Source organism: Zootermopsis nevadensis, unplaced genomic scaffold, assembly GCF_977971745.1.
Source record: "Zootermopsis nevadensis isolate Lab colony 2312 unplaced genomic scaffold, Znev_1.0 Znev_ptg000021l, whole genome shotgun sequence".
Lineage (NCBI taxonomy): Eukaryota > Metazoa > Arthropoda > Insecta > Blattodea > Termopsidae > Zootermopsis > Zootermopsis nevadensis.
The window spans coordinates 22,547,852-22,564,483 of NW_028259153.1; the positions used below are offsets into that span (position 1 = coordinate 22,547,852).

Consider the following 16,632-nt stretch of genomic DNA (forward strand, 5'->3'; position numbering starts at 1 on the left):
GACCTTTTTCTATTTGGAACCCTTGAAAAGACATTAAATGTAAATGCAGTTGTCTGCCCTTGAAGTCTGCAGTATTCAAATAGACCTGCAGTTGGCAAATGACGTAGAAAATATAATGATATTTCTGTCATACACAGAAATTTGAAATGTCCACATTCTTATCATGAAAACAACACACAACAGGGATAACAACCTGTCACCAGCAAGCTGCATGTGGCCTTCGCAACTCTTTATGAGACCCCAACATGTGATTTGAGTTAATCTAAAAATGTGAACATTATCTAAGTGTTGGGACAAACAATTGCCATAAAATGTTATAATGTTTCATGTAGTTTTCCTTTGTATTTCCAGAAAATTTAAAGATAGTGCCTTAGTGAGGCCATAACCTCATCTTTCTACATCCTTTCCTACTCATTATTAACAAATAACCCATTTGTTCAATTCTAATCTGAGCTGCTTACAGCATAGTTAAATAAACCATAGGCCCTTTTTCTCTCTCCAAACTCAATATGCATATTGAGCACAGTATAAATGAAGAAATCGGACTTTCCTACAAGTTTCAATTATTTGATATGTGCTCAGTCATTGTGAGACTGTCTTATTGTTGAATATATGTTGAATATATCTTAATTGATCATCAGATGATGTAATTGCTGTTGTTCAACATTTTACTCCGAGGGCAGACGTTTAACGTTATACTTGGACTTCATGAAACGTCACATTTGCTTATGTATGTTTTCGTTTGAGGAAGGGTAAAATTTAACTGTTTTGATCATTTTATCATGGACATCCTTTTCGACAAACACTGGTGGATCAGTTGATATTTTTGTAGTTCGATATCCTGACGAGAGAGTGTGATCATTTCACTGGAGTACGTCACAGCTTATCATAATATGGCGACAGATGAGAAATGGGAATTTTGGTTAGTTAGTATTGGAAGTAAGACAAAGTTATACAACTGTGAATGTTAGTGACACACTTTTGAAATCAGTACAAATGCAGTGTGGTGAACTCATGTATCGTAAAGTGACCATAATGACGCAAGGAACAGATTCTGTAGACAATAAACCGAAAAAGCCCGAGAAAGAAACAATTCACTCGGGGCACTTTATGGTATCAGAATTTGAACTAGAAGCACAAGATGATGATGACCTAGTGGCAGTGCCAGTACCTGAAGAAGAAGGAAGGCCTTCTTTACCGAACGCTGTCGATGTGACTGTTCAGATTAGTAGACTAAACACAAGGGAAATATCAGCACAACATATATCCATAGATTCATCATTAAGCAAATTGTTCCAATGCATGTCCTTGGCATACAGGTGAGCTAATATGTAATTTGAAAATTTTCAGGTGTCACCAATAGACTTGTTGTTTTTATGTTTAAATGTTTTCAGTAAGCTGGTATTCGATATGATATTGACTAGTTCTGTTCTATTCCACTGAAAGGAAAAATTAATTTTGTGTGTTTGTTAATGTATAAACAAGAAATATGTAATGGAACAGGTTAAATGGGTTGTGAGGTTCAGAGTGCTAGGAGCAGCAGTGGTGGGCGAGAACTATTGTGGATGTGTTAATTCTTTTGGCTTGTGCACCTCTGTTGTCACACAGATGTTAATTATGTATGTCTGCTAGGTATGTCACATTCAGTGGTATGAATGTTGACATGTGTCTTTTCTTTGTATTTAAGAAATAACAAATCAGTACAAAAATCTTCATTTAAATATTGCTGTGAACATACTCTCATATGGTAACCGCTGTGATTTTACAGTTTTATATTTATGAGGGAGATTCTTTGGAATCTATATAGAACTGAAGTTCCAGGTGATGAAAGACAGGATAATTTGCTTGGGTAGATAAGAAGAATTAATCAAGTAGTGTTTTATGCCTGCAAAATAACAGTTCATACATAATGTAATGTGGCCAAAATTTGATGGAGCTTGTTTATGGAATATCTGGGAGTTTTCCGTTAAAATTGCAGCATTCCTATAGATATATTGAACATAAATTGGTATTATGTTAATGAAAACGATGAAGACCATAGTTGTTTGATTCTTTTTTCTTTGGATTGAATAATAAGTTGCAAGTTTTTGTGGACAGAAAGGTTTTCACTGCCATTGTTTTGATATTTTACATTCTGTTTTTACATCACTATTTTCATAATATGGAATAGAAAACTGAAAGTATGTTGAGTGTTAGAATTATACCACGCATTTGTGATTATTGAATTGTTATTTATTTCTATAAAGAGGTAGTTTATTTCATTTATGTGGTGAAAGGAGATTTGCCTTCGTACCTAAACAAAGAGTTATGTGGAGGAAATGTTCCACATATTTTAAGAAATTGAATAGTTATTATAATGCTTCAGTGCCTGCCTTGGCAGTTCTTGTTTGCATTTTACATATTTGACAGGATTTCCGTTTCAACAGAAAGTTCCTGTTGGCAACTGTTAAAGCTCATTTTTCAAAACTATGTTAGCAAGTTGCGTGTGTTTGCCCATTCATTGTTCCCTGTTAAACTTGAGGCACTGGTATTACAGACAAATTACCTGGTGGACATCATTCAATGCTGATTCCTGAAGATCTAGTTAAACTTTTCAAGTGGCTGTTTCTTGTAGAGTTTTTCCCACAAAAATCCTTTATACATTCTTTTTTTCTCTTGTTATAGCCAAATACCCATCTTGTTGCCGACGCTCAGATTGTCCGCCAGTAATGTCCATTCATTGTCAACGCCAGTGAACAACAGAGTACATAGGTTTCTGCTGGGTTAACAGTACAGAAATTCTGAATTTATGCCTGAATTATTGGAAGAAGGTAGCCGCTGCTTTACCATACATCGTAACCTTCATGTTACCCCAGAGGTAGAGGTCATATGGTGTAAAATCAGTAGAATATGGGGAAATTCCTACTTTTCGTTTTCATCTTATCCATTGTCCTGGAAACTCAACATTGAGGCAATCCCAGATAGTGTAATGCAAGAATGTTGAATTCGTTGTATACTAAAAGACACATAAAAAAATAGGCAAATATTCTACGGACCTACTTTTATGATTTTCAAGCTTAAGTATGAGGTTTATTTTTTTATTCATCTATTTTTCTACGAGCACACATAAATGTGTATTTTATTGAAACTTATCTTCACATTATTTAATTGAAATAGAAAACACTGGTCAGATGTAGCTATTTAAAATGCTTTTGGCAGTTAAAATCTGTTAGAATTTGGAAATTTCAGGCTGCGTATCGTATATAGTTAGAGAATTGAGTCAGGTCACGTAAAACACGAAGAGGTTTGCATGTGGCCCACAAGTTGTGAGTTTTGGCAAATCTGGTGTAGTGAAATTGTCGGCCTGACCTCATATTCACATGTTTCGTAAGCAAAATTCAGCGGCCATTTCTCACCCAAGTCTCCCAATTGACTGCTAGATGGCTCTGGCAGTCAAATCGGGATTGAGTAGAAATTTTTGCGGAGTCAGTGGGCCGGTCACTCACTACTCACAAATTCACATCTTAAAAGACCGAGAAAACCTCCGTAGAGGCGGCCAAGACCGACACCGGGTTCTGGAGCTGCTGTTGACGATAACCTCCTCATATCCGCACATGGACATTACCCAGCATATTTCTCATAATTATGTGACACAGTTATTTTAGTTGAAATTTGAAGGTTTCTGATGATGGGGCAGTACACTGTGTTAATTTGTTCATTGGATTTTGCCCATAACCTAAATATTATAAAATGAACATTCCAGTAGCTCGATTTTGCTTCTGTCATCAGGCGAAGAAGACAGAGAAAACCTATCTGTTGGACCCCCTGGCTGAACTAGTCCAGATTTTAGGAAGAAACAAGTCCTGGTTAAAAAATTAGGTCAGTCAGGGGGCCTGACGGATTGCTCATATTCTTTTTTACCTGATATTGGATGCAGAATACAACTTCTGAAACATAATTTTATAGAATTTAGACAGTGGCTGAGTTTAAAAGAACAATTTAACACAACATAATTATTTTTTGATACAGTTACTTATATACGTTTTATTTGGACACCTGTGTATCCACTAAATAAGTATCATAAATAAACTATTAGAAATTTTGGGGCATAAAAGTTTTGTGTTATGCGTGTTTGTCCCGAGTACGTTTTGTGTTAGTTTCAGTCTTGTAACACTTTGGTGCTTTGGTTTTCCAGCTCTGCTGAAAAGGACTTCGGTTCATCTTCAGAACGTTATTAAACCTTTGGTCTCTTTGTAGATTGCCACATGTTTACGAGCGTTTAGAACATAAATCCCTCAGAGATAATGTAGACTGAAATAAGTAGCTAAGAACATACATGAGTTTTATCTCTTTGCTACTCTTTGTGGTAATCTCTGAATTGATTATTCTCCTTTTATAACAAAAAAGTACTGTATTTTATGCAAATGTTTGTGTTGGAAATTTACCAAACAAGAAACACTGTGTAAATTGATATGCTATAATTTCCGACGTTAAGAATTATTATCCGGCAGCAACAGGAAGGCAGTTATACATTTATTTTCCTCCTCTCTGAGTGTAGCGTGTCATTGAGAATAATTTTGTCCGTCATGTACTAGCATCGTTTGCTTTCACTGTCGTAGGTGTCCACATGAACTGCATGTCTTGAAATTCACTCCTGGTTGAGATAGTACCGTAAAGTGTGTTGTATTTTTCTACGTCTGTAACCGTCTTCACTTCGACGTCATCTCTGGAAACAAGTCTGTGTACAACATCACATTTGAGGGTAATGATGTCTGTGTCGGTCTTCCGAGCTTTGCTTCGTATCTTGAGTCTATAATTATTAATTTTAGGATGATACCTAAATGTAAGCTGCAAAATTATAAAGTGGATTGAATAATGTCAGGATCTTGTCCTGTGCAGTGCTTTTGTACGAATGGAGTTGAACATTTGGAAAATGTGTACAAAATCTTGTTTGGAGAGCTTGAAGGGAAGAGATCACTTCGAAGGTCTTGCCATAAACGGGAGGAAGACACTAAAAGGATGATAAGGAAGTTTGGAGGGTGTGGATTGGGTTGATCTGGCTTAGGATAGGGACCCATGGGAGGGTTTTGTGTTTTTTATGGCGGTTGGTCATATTGGTTGTAATGCCATGTTGACTCATACGTAGCTACAGACGTTTCAGAGGATGAATATAAAATATGATTTTAATTTTGTTCATTGGTAAGGGGAATTATGAAAACGCATCTGTGAATTATTTAAGTGCATGTTTTGAATCGTTTCTCTTTTCTGTCCCTGTGAGCAGTTTGGTTACGACATTGTTCTTCGTAATGTATTTGTTTCGTGTTTGATGTCCCATCATTTATTTATTCATATATTTCCACTGCACATTTCACTCTTGTGGAAAATCTGTCTTGTTTCGACTACAAGGTTTGGCTGCTGCGTAGCTATTATCATGTCTGTACTTAAGTTATTTCACATATTTTTTGCAATACAAAATGTTGTTCTGTTAAAATGTCTCCTACTAACTTTCAGAAACATCTCAAAGCCTTACAGGCACAAATGTCATTTGTAAACGAAGTCTCATTTCCTATTGTTTTGTGATCTATTTGTGTTATTTCCTTGGAGATCGAATACTTGTTCCAAAAATGTTCGTGGTTCTGAAGGAAGTGCTTATTATTTTATTAATTTCACTTTATATGATGATATATTACGAGGGATGGGTGTCAAAGTGGTTACATTCTGCTAAAATACATTGTCCCAGACGTTGACTATTGTCTAGGATGTTGCATCATGTAGTCTGCCAGAAGTTTACTGACGTTTCAGAATCGTCAGTAAACTTCTACCGGAGTACACGACGTCCTAGAAGACATCTTCGTACTTGTCGCTGTGATAACCTGATATCTTACGTACTCTTTTAGAATTTAACTGAACTGACTGCATTTGTGATATTTGATCCGGGGGACTTCGTAGATGCAACTTTCTATGTATTCAGAACTGTCTCTATGTATATATAAGACATTTGGAATGGTACATTGGTGTTTCTAAACACATGTTCTTGGTGTATTTATTGATGCTGTATCAGCTACGTCGGTTTTATAATGTAAAATGAGCATAGAATTCCCAGTTATTGGGAAACACATTGAAGGAAACATCGAAAACACCATCAGAGGATTAAATTTGTAGTCAAAATGGTGGGGGCTAATCAGTGGGCCCTCGCGACGTCTTTTGCGGTGGCTGTGAATAGGATTTTGATGCTAATCGTACTGAAAATTTCACCGCGGATATCGTAAGAGTGCATAACGAGAATTTCCTATGCACACGATTTGTAGTGTTGACTTCCTACTGGGGATGTTGTGGTCTATTTCTGATTTTGCAATAAATGCCCTTGGCCGCGGTGATTCTGACCGGAAAAAAAATGTATCCTGGCAAAGCGCCTCTTCAGATCTTCGACTGTGAACGGGCAACAGTGTCGTCGCTTGATAAGTGGTGTAGCGATATTCACATGTGTACACACACATGTTGGCACGTAATATGTGTCTTGTGTGCACAAGGTCACAACAGTTTTGTTTACAGCATCTTCGTGGTGCAAACGAATTTCAGTGGCGGTTCCCCCCTACCTCCACTAAATGTGACATACAAATTCGGCGAGTGGGAGTTCAACTCCTGAAGGGGGCACGCATTCTTCTGTTCGCTATCACGTCCACACCGGCTCTAAGACATATCCGGGGGTAACGTCGCCTTTATTTAGGTCCGAGGCGAAGAACGTGTTTCAGTTTCCGTTTAACTGTGCGCCCCCCCCCGACAGCGGGCAAGATTTTATATTTCCGTCTCTCATCTTTATTCTCATGGTTATTACGTTAATAATTACATTTTATTAATTGTTTTTACATGTGATTAGAATATAATTTGACGTTTGTTAAATGATGGAGATTTCTGTTAACTGTTCATCAAGAAAGAAAATATTATTCCTTTACACAACCATTTAAAGTCCAGTGGTAACAAAATATACCATCTGTTTTATCATTTACTCAGCTTTTTTACAACAGTATTAATGGGTTTCGTAAGATTCTCGGAATAAACAGCGATTATTTCCTTAAACAGCGTTAACCAGTCGATCCTTGTAATGGTGAAGTGAAGTGTTTTCTTCGCGGTACGGGCTGATTTATTAAGTAATATTTAGGTGAGCTTCGGGTCTCACTTGTAATGACTAACCGCTATTTTGTGGATATCTGTTAGCATAATGCAGACAGTATCAGTCGAGTTGTGATTTCTGGCCACTTCTGATACGACGACCGTCAGTGTTAACATAAAAAGGACAGACATTCCGGCCAGGACATAGAGCAACGCAGATACATTTCGTGTTACATAATCTCCTTTGCGATGAAGAAATTGAAGAGGCGACCGTTCATTTAAGATTTATAATTGAGGATTTGCTTACACAGGACATTTTACTGGACATGTTTGCTTTTCCACAGGATTTTTCGTTGTGGGTAACACAGAAATCTATAAGATTACATCGGAATGACATTAGCTAATGACTGGAAATTAACAGCGTTATCCAAATTGTCTTCAGTCCGAGTCCAGACGCTTGTAAATATTAAAAGAGTGTTTCATAGAATTTATATTAAGATTGCATGAAATAGTATTTTTATTCTGCTATAAATTTTTGTTTTGATACACTCGACCGAAACATTTTAGGGTAACTGTAGGAGTTTTTTTTTATTGCTTGTTAAATTTCGGTGAAGGGGTATTTACGTCAACACGTCAGATATTATTATTACTTGGTGAGATAATCTGAATTTTCTTCTAAGCCAGCGTTTGTTCCGGCCTTCGTCTAAACGCTTGGATGCGAAGTGGTTCTCGCCGTAGCCACAAAGTGCTAGCTCGTTGTTGTCTTGTCTGTTCTGTTGGCACGCGTCGTTTGCAGTTATCAGATGAAACTTGGGGATTGCGGTGCATTTCTTTGACACTGGCCTGAATATGTCATTGACTCGTCTTTTTTCGGGGTATTAACGACCGTTATATTTAGAAGAAACGTGACTTTGGAATCTGAGTTCGTACATCAACTTTATAATTAGTCTCATAGACTTGGCAGTAAACATGTTATGATTTTATGCAGGACTGGTTTCTAAACTTAATTTTGCATGCGGAAATTTTAACGCAGGTAGAAAAGAGGTTTGTAGCGGATGGTACTGTTGGTGTAGGTAAAGGAAGGCAGACAGCTTCTTGCGATGAGACATAACACCATTTTGCACGTCGTATGAAGATCGCTGTGGTTGAGATTGACGTCAGCTGTGACGTTTTCTTACAAAATTAGGAACCGCGAGGTCGCGACACAGGTTTTTTTTAAGTCATACTATTTCAGGAAAACCTGTATTTCATGAAACGGTGGGATTTCAGGGTCTCACGGCGACGAGTATGAAAATGACTGTCTTCTGGGGGGGGGGGGGGGGTAAATGTTCTACCAACTTTTGAGAGGTGCTTACTGCCAGCGTCTTGTTCGAAACTCCCGCTTCTGTTTGAAAAGAGGAACTGTGCTTGAATTAGAATGCAGCGACTTTTTTTAAACGATGACGTCACGACCTGCGTCACTGAGTGGTGACGACACGCTTTCTTATTTTAGTCTGAGTGTACCATCTCATATTCTACGTGTTGATTCTCCACCAGCTGCTTTTCTGATGAGCCATAAACTGTTGTTTACATGTGACTGCACAAAACATCGGTCAGGTCATTGACCATTGCCCCTTGCAGTTATTATACATAAAATTTATCCTCACTTGTTAACCCTTTGAAGCCTGAGCTCGTCTAAATATTATTTAATAAATCAGTCCTTACCGCGAAGAAAACACTTCACTTCACCATTACAAAGATCAACTGGTTAACCCTTTGAAGCCGAAGCTCGTCTAAATAATATTTAAGAATTCAGTCTGTACCGCGAAGAAAACACAACGCTTCACCATTACAAAGATCAACTGGTTAACCCTTTGAAGCCTGAGCTCGTCTAAATATTATTTAATAAATCAGTCCTTACCGCGAAGAAAACACTTCACTTCACCATTACAAAGATCAACTGGTTAACCCTTTGAAGCCGAAGCTCGTCTAAATAACATTTAAGAATTCAGTCCGTACCGCGAAGAAAACACCACACTTCACCATTAAAGAGATCAACTGGTTAACCCTTTGAAGCCGAAGTTCGTCTAAATATTATTTAATAAATCAGTCCGTACCGCGAAGAAAACACAACGCTTCACCATTACAAAGATCAACTTGTTAACCTTTTGAAGCCGAAGCTCGTCTAAATATTATTTAATAAATCAGTCCGTACCGCGAAGAGAACACGACACTTCACCATTACAAAAGACAACTGGTTAACGCTGTTTAAGGAAATGATCGCTGTTTACACTGCGAATCTTACAGAACCCATACATACAAAACGCAGAGTTATTAACTGTGTGAAGCAGGTGGTACATATAGTTACCACTGCGTCTTAGAGGGTTAAAGTTTTCTGTTAACACGGCATCTCCCCTCGGTCTTGGCAATGACAATACCACGTGACCTGTGCGAACTATTTAATCGTTTTGTAATGCCCTAAGTTGTTCACGTACTTGGTCTTTCTTGGGTTAAAATATATTTCTCATAATTTTGTATTTAGTCACGTTTATCAATAGCTTACTATTTCTTTACTTATTTTGGTTTCGAGCATTAAATTTAATCGAAATTCGTTGATTAATTTTATAGATAGAACGTGTAGAGCGACAGATAACTTGGCACGTTATCGAAATTTGGAATTTATTTCGAGCATTTAGCTTAATGCCTACAAGGAGCGGTCTTATCTAGAAGTTTCCATGAAAAGTCAGTGTCACCTTGTCACGATCCGATCTTATCCTTGTTAGATATCTACGTTTTATTATTTATTTATTTATTTATTTTTACACGGATAAGTAACAAATTGATCTGAATTCTGAGGAAAGGCATTTGTGTGGTCGTTGTGCGTCGTTAAAATTGTTTCCCTGATCCAATGATAGGCGAGATCGAGGAATGGTGACGTTATACAGGTGTCCAAAAATATGTATACGTACACATTGCTGGCGTATGTAATGGTTACGTGTGTAGATCTTTTTGGGGCACTCTGTATATGAATTACATGGTGTCTGTAGAGGTGTGAGGGGCACGAAAGGTAGAATATCTGTGACAGGATGAAATGTAATCTTCTATTCGCTCTTTGCACGAAGTGAACGTGTAATTGTGGGCGTGTGACACCGCCTGATGCCCGTTTCGTGTGTGATACTACTGGATGTATTTAGATTAAATTTGTTATTGAGGGCGTTTGCAGAGAAATTTGTCGGACGGATTTTATTTTGATTCGTAAACTTGTTTGTTCAGTATCTTATTAGTATTTATTTTACCTCGGGCAAAGACCGCGTAGTGGGGGGGATGGACTAATTAATATATGTGATGATTATATTCTGGGTTTTGGCACTGTGCGAGGCTGAAGATGAAGGCGGTATATTTGTCAGAGACGTTGGTATTTGTCGACGACTTTACACAGCGCACTAAACCCTGAACGTCATGATTCTCACCGCTGTGTGAAAGGACATCTCTCTAACATAATTAATACATGTTTATCCGAATTGATCTGTGGCAAGAATCCTCATTGGTGTGACATTCAGTTTCTTCAGGTATCGTAAATTGATTGCCATGTGAAACTACAGCTTGTCCTTCTTCGGTGGTGGCTCTGGGCGGTGGCGGTCGCTAGGAAACGCTGTGGGTTATTTGTCCAGGTTCGTGTTTTTTTTTTCTGGATTGACAGCAGTTTGTATTCTCTTCCGTCGACAGAAATAAATAGCCTATTAAAGTAATTGTGTTGCAGGCGAGTTTTTGACGTTCTGCAGCAAACAGTTCAGGAGGGGGAGAGACTGTCGTAATTACTACGTCAATAAACGATCTATTATAAAAACAAATTTACAGACTGTGAATATAGCCACGTGGTCTAGTGGTAAAAGTAGTAGTTTGGTACCTTGATGATCCATACCATCCCCAATAACCTTGTAATACAACTAACTCCATGTAACAAAGTTCTTCATGAGAAACTGACCGTTATTCGACTTGTAAAGAAATTCTCTGCTGTTTTTGGAACCCAAAGATTCACTACCGCGTTCACCTGTCATGAATCCACTTCACATTGCCCTGATGATGGAGGCAGTAAACACCTGTGAAACGTCTATCGGTTTCGACAAGACTGCAGTGCAACATCCCGGAGACGGTCGTCTTCGTAGGTGATAATATTCTTGTCGTCATTGTCCTGTATGTTTCGCTGGATCTGTGGAATTTTTGACTGACCAGTGATCTGTTTGTTAGGGCTCTGATAACGATCCCAAGGTCGTATTCAGACGATTTTGATTACAGCGTGTTTTTTTTTTTTTCATATCTTCGCGTAATGTTTTATCTCAGCACGTGATTGAACACGCGACTTGGCAATCGATGAATTGGGGTGTGTTTTGGCCGTGATAGATGCAGCTCCAGGCCACGGTGAGGTCTGCGTGTTGCAATAATTATCGTCGCCCTGATGATGGAGACAGTAAGACCCTCTGAAAGGTCATTCGACTTTTACGTGACTACACGACGTATCCATCGGTTTTAGCCGACGGGTGACTAGTGATTAGTGAGGAAGGGTAAGGACTCGATGTCCTTGTGAGCTTGGCTGTCCTGCACAAACACGTGGTTACTCTGGACTCTGCTTAAATAATTCAACAGGTAAACACTGTTCTGCGCTTTGCGATATATCGACCGACATACCGATATTACTGAAAGGGACCTTCTCGATACAGCAGCTGTCATGTTTGTAATAACAGGAATATACAATAGGTTTTATTATTGATCTTGGTTTTGCACTCAACTGAACAAGAAATTATCTAAAAACAAGGATTCGTCATTATTATTACAAAATCCTGTTGTGATAACCTCGTCAAGGCCAATCTAAAGACATTGAAATGTTGGCAGCCTTGTCTTATAAAGATTTTTTTTAATCATTCTCTGATCTGTCTCCCAGTCTCCGAAATTATCTTCCCACGGGGTGTTCCACCCATGTCCCTTTACCCCAGTAGCGCTACATGCCCGGCCCATCATTTTTAATTTAGGTCCAGTCGCCTTGACAACGGAATGTAAAGAGGGAGGGAACAATTTTTGAGTAGAAAATTGTTTATCGTTAATAAAGACGTAACTTATTTAACTGGCGATGTAGATTTAAGGAATATATGAAAATCCTTGTATAAAGTTAAACATGAGCGTCAGGATAAATCATTGGAAGTTCGAAGGGGGTACTAGAAATATATTTTTGGTGATAAATATTTTGTAGTGACAGAACAACGACGTTGTTGATAGTTGAGTCATGGCTGTGGACCGCAAAAACCCGATGTTCGGTGGACAGTCTCCTCCATGGAGAATTCAATGATTCATTGGTGTCCACTGTGCCAGAATTCTGTCGCCTGTTGATACCCGATGGACCGAACGGCACTCCCCGAGTGGTTTGGAACTGCTGCTTAGTGTTAAGAAGGTCTGGGGTTCAAATCTAAGCCCGGAGAATGACGATCCTAAGCTTTTAATTGTTTTCCTCAGTTCCGCCAACGGAATACTACGTTAAATTAGGCAACCAGTTCTTCCCTCTGCGTCCTTTTCCAATTTATTATTTATTAACCTTCCTAACATTCGATACGACTGTAATCTGAGTTATTTACAACGTCGTTAAGTAAGCCGAAATGCATGATGGGCCTACCAGACTTTGTGGATCTAGTTTTGTCATGTGTAGTCGATAGATGTTAAAAAGTGTTCCAAGAAGTTGGCTGCTACTGGAGAAGCCGGAATTTCATAACAGTTATTCCATGAAGCTGCCGTTACACGCTCTCCGATGCTCTTTGCATGTTACTTACTGTTTCCTTAAGACGACTCCTTGGCGCAAGGCCTTGCTTGGATAGTCTCTCAGCTGCTAGAGAAGTGTCGTGCTTCTTAGAACACGGAGATCCCTGTCCGAAGGAAGTTGGATCTAAGATAGTGACTGTCTTCTGGGACGCTGCGCTGTGTAGTCTGGTATAAATTGACTGCAATTCTTCGCCCTGATGATGGAGACAGTAATTATCTCCGAAACGTGTATCTTTTTTTCTTCTACCATATTGCACGGCGCAGCGTTTGAGAAGATGGTTATCCCCAGACTAACCTAAAATGTAACCATTTCATGGGTTGGCTAGGATAAATCTATGAGGATGGACGAAGTGAAATTTCGACATGTTTTGAAAGTGTGACCGTTTCTAGCAAATTATTAATTTGCATGTTTTATGTCATTTAGGGATTACATTGGTTTAATTAGTCTGTAGATGAATTAGAAAAATATTTCATTTGATTGTACAGTGTCTTAAGAACTGTAATGAAATGTGACTTAAGGCTGTAGTAGTACATACACGATTTATGTATTCATATTTACACTCTTTTTGTCTGCTTGAGGTTTGGGAGGGGGGGGGGCTGACGCCTACGAGCTCATATTCTTTAACCAATTTTCAGTGGGTTTTTTTTATTTGTAGTTTTCGTTTCTGGTGATAAACTCATTTGTGTACAGGATTGGAGCCAATAAAAGTAATCAGTATTGCCAACATCGGTCGTTTAAATAACAAAAGAACGCTATCACGGAATAAGAAAAGCAAATACGTTACGCTCATGCTGTGATGTATGAGGAAATACAGGAGGAAGGTGTCGTATCCGAAGATCCCAGAGTGGGACAAAAAAGTGTTGGAAAGCCAAGTTGTAGTTTAGTGAGCTGTGCGTTTTTTATCTCAAGGTTGTTGGGGGGGGGGGTCTGTTAATGAGTATGCATTATTAATTTGTTTACTACACGCGGCTTTGACTTTGAAGAGAATAAGGGCCATGCCCTTGAAAAGAAAACAAGGAGTCATAAACACGGAAGTACTGGAAAGAGATGGAAGTGATGGCGTCTCAGTTCTGTAGCGTGCGACGGTATTTGACCTCTGACCTCTGTGAACGACAAGAGAGATTTTTATGCGGGGATTCACCCGGTTGGGGAATCCTCCGCTCAAAAATGACGAGAAACGGCATTGAAATGTAAACCTACTTTTTGGCAGGTGATGAAATTTCCTCCACGCCAGTTGTGATTGGGTTTCTGTTACTCGCTGTTTTAGATTTTCTGACTCTCGGACTGTGGTTATAATATTTACCACAACCTTGGGTGTGTAGAAGTTTAAGACTGCATACCACCACCTGATGGCGATGGTGAAAGGTATTTTATTTTCTCTTCTGACTTGTAGGAAGAAGTAATCGACTCCAGTACAAAAAATGTTGGTTTCATTTAATTACTGTGTGGTATGCTTGTGGTTTCTTTAATGCACAGCTGTACTCGAGTTTACGTCAGGGCTCATGTGCCATAAATCAGAACGCGTCGTAGCTCAACGACGTATGAAGTAACCTTTCCCACAGGAGTCATAACCAATGTAGTAAGTTACGATACCGTACTTTTGCAGTTTTTATCTTGTAAGTTTTAAGCCTGTACAGTAGATGATGATGCGTTTGTATTGTCAAAGTATAAAATAAGGAAATAAATTAAGAGGGGCTTCTGTCGGGAATTTAAGTTGCTTTAAACGAAAAGCAGGGGGGGGGGAAATCAGTACGTTAAGGGTATTGTGTTATAATTTAATCTTTTTAAAGACCGCTGGTACCTACATGCACCACCTACTGTACGTTTTTGCACAGAGTGTATTTATGTTTCCTGGGGTCTCGGGTTCGATTCCCGGCGGTGCCCGAATTTATAACTTGTGTTGGGCAAGGCCGTGGTCTAGGCAACACGGAGTTTTCCTCCGTGGCATCCCAACAATTACTCCATTCACACACAGAAGAAGGCAATGGCAAACCACTTCTGGATCATCTGCCAAGAACGTATATGAACAGGTCCCAGTCCGAGAAAAGGATGGAAGGATCCTGTTCATATGGACCTGTCGTCAGACAGAACACTAAATAATAATAAGATGAGGTGGTCTAGCGGTTAGAACGCTGGCCTTGTAATCCTGGGGTCTCGGTTCGATTCCCGGCGGTGCCCGAATTTATAACTTGTGTTGGGCAAGGCCGTGGTCTAGGCAACACGGAGTTTTCCTCCGTGGCATCCCAACAATTACTCCATTCACACACAGAAGAAGGCAATGGCAAACCACTTCTGGATCATCTGCCAAGAACGTATATGAACAGGTCCCAGTCCGAGAAAAGGATGGAAGGATCCTGTTCATATGGACCTGTCGTCAGACAGAACACTAAATAATAAATAAATAAGATTAGATTAGTTTTTTTAACAGGTTTAACCAGTTGATCTTTGTGTTTTATTTGAGGCACGAACTGAATTTTTAAGCATTGTGAAGAAAAACTTTGTCCGTCGAGGTGTTAAACATACATGTGAGACATTTAAAATCTTAGGAATTAGGGTATGTGCTGTTGAACATTCGAAAATAAGAAATTTCCTTACTTATCTGATGTTTGCGGACGTTTTAAATAAAATTAATCCGTGTGCGTTCTGCTTGTTAAACAACGTAAATTGTGACCACTGGAAATGTTGCACGGAATATGCTGTTAACTGTTCAAGAAAGCAGAAACGAAACAGCGTTGCGTAAAGCGGCTTCATACGGCGCTGCTGCATCTGTAAAGGATGTTGTTGGGTGCACGAGACCTTCTGTCAGATAACCTCTTTCACCGTTCCATAATTAGAAATGAGAGTCTACAACTCCATGCAACATGTACTTCATTATAATGTGTTATATTGCGGCATTGCCCAGATATGGAAACTGAATTCAAAGAATAGGTTTTCTGCGTGTGTTGGCCCCGTAATAAAAACGTGATGCTTCATCCATTCGTCTCTCCGTCTGTCCGGCCTGACTGTCTCTCAGAATGTATTTGTCACTGTGTTTTGACCATCCGAATGAACGAGAGAGATAAAAAGTCAATTATTTCTCAACTGTACAGCGAACAGAGGCGAAAGACAAGACAGTGATAAATGAAATACAGTCATCACAGTAATTATAGTAAAAGTTCCTTCGCTCCAGGTGTATTGGCTCTAACACCATGACTCGGTCGTCAGATCCATATTTATCACGTACGTCCCACCGATTTAAACACTATAATAATATTACGTCAAGAGTAGGAATTGAGAAGCTTTGGGGGGGGTTTTTTCTCTCCAAAGGCTTTAACAAAAATGATTCAAATTTTAATAAGGTCATATTATAATTAACTGTTAAGTGTTCGATACGTTTGTTCGTTTAGTGGAATTGTTAGGACTGAATGTCGTGTGATTGAGCTTGGGAAACGCGTAAGATGGCAAACCTTTTTGGCTACCAGCTACAAGACTTGTCTGTGACGATTAAAACCTGTTGAAGTAAGAATTCTTAATTAACAAGTGAAGCTTCATTCTGGGAATGTTTCTTAACAGAATTCTTTCAGTATTTCGAAACCGGTTTAATCAGTAGCTTTAGCAGTTGATTGATCGAGTTAGCGCCTTGAGCTAAACTCATACGTCTTGCGTCGACGCATTCCTCCTGCCTCCTAACGAGGCGCCGGGGCGCTAGGACGGGATGTTATTAGTGACAAACACGTCACGCCCGCTACCAGGTTTATCGAATATCGGGTTATTTCCTT

The 16,632-nt window shown here is 39.1% G+C and overlaps 1 protein-coding gene across 3 annotated transcripts in view; it reads left to right on the plus strand.

Annotated features, from left to right (window-relative positions):
* The first annotated feature begins 881 nt into the window (after positions 1 to 881).
* The window catches only part of Mondo (MLX interacting protein mondo), a 45,952-nt gene continuing 30,201 nt past the window's right edge, over positions 882 to 16,632 (plus strand). For 2 of the 3 annotated variants that reach the window (XM_022081471.2, XM_022081474.2), the window contains exon 1: positions 883 to 1,319. In XM_022081471.2, coding sequence (XP_021937163.1) covers positions 997 to 1,319 — 323 coding nt within the window. In that variant the 5' untranslated portion in view covers positions 883 to 996. Of the gene's footprint in view, positions 1,320 to 16,632 lie in introns of all 3 variants that reach the window. The other variant, XM_022081472.1, reaches the window with a different exon arrangement.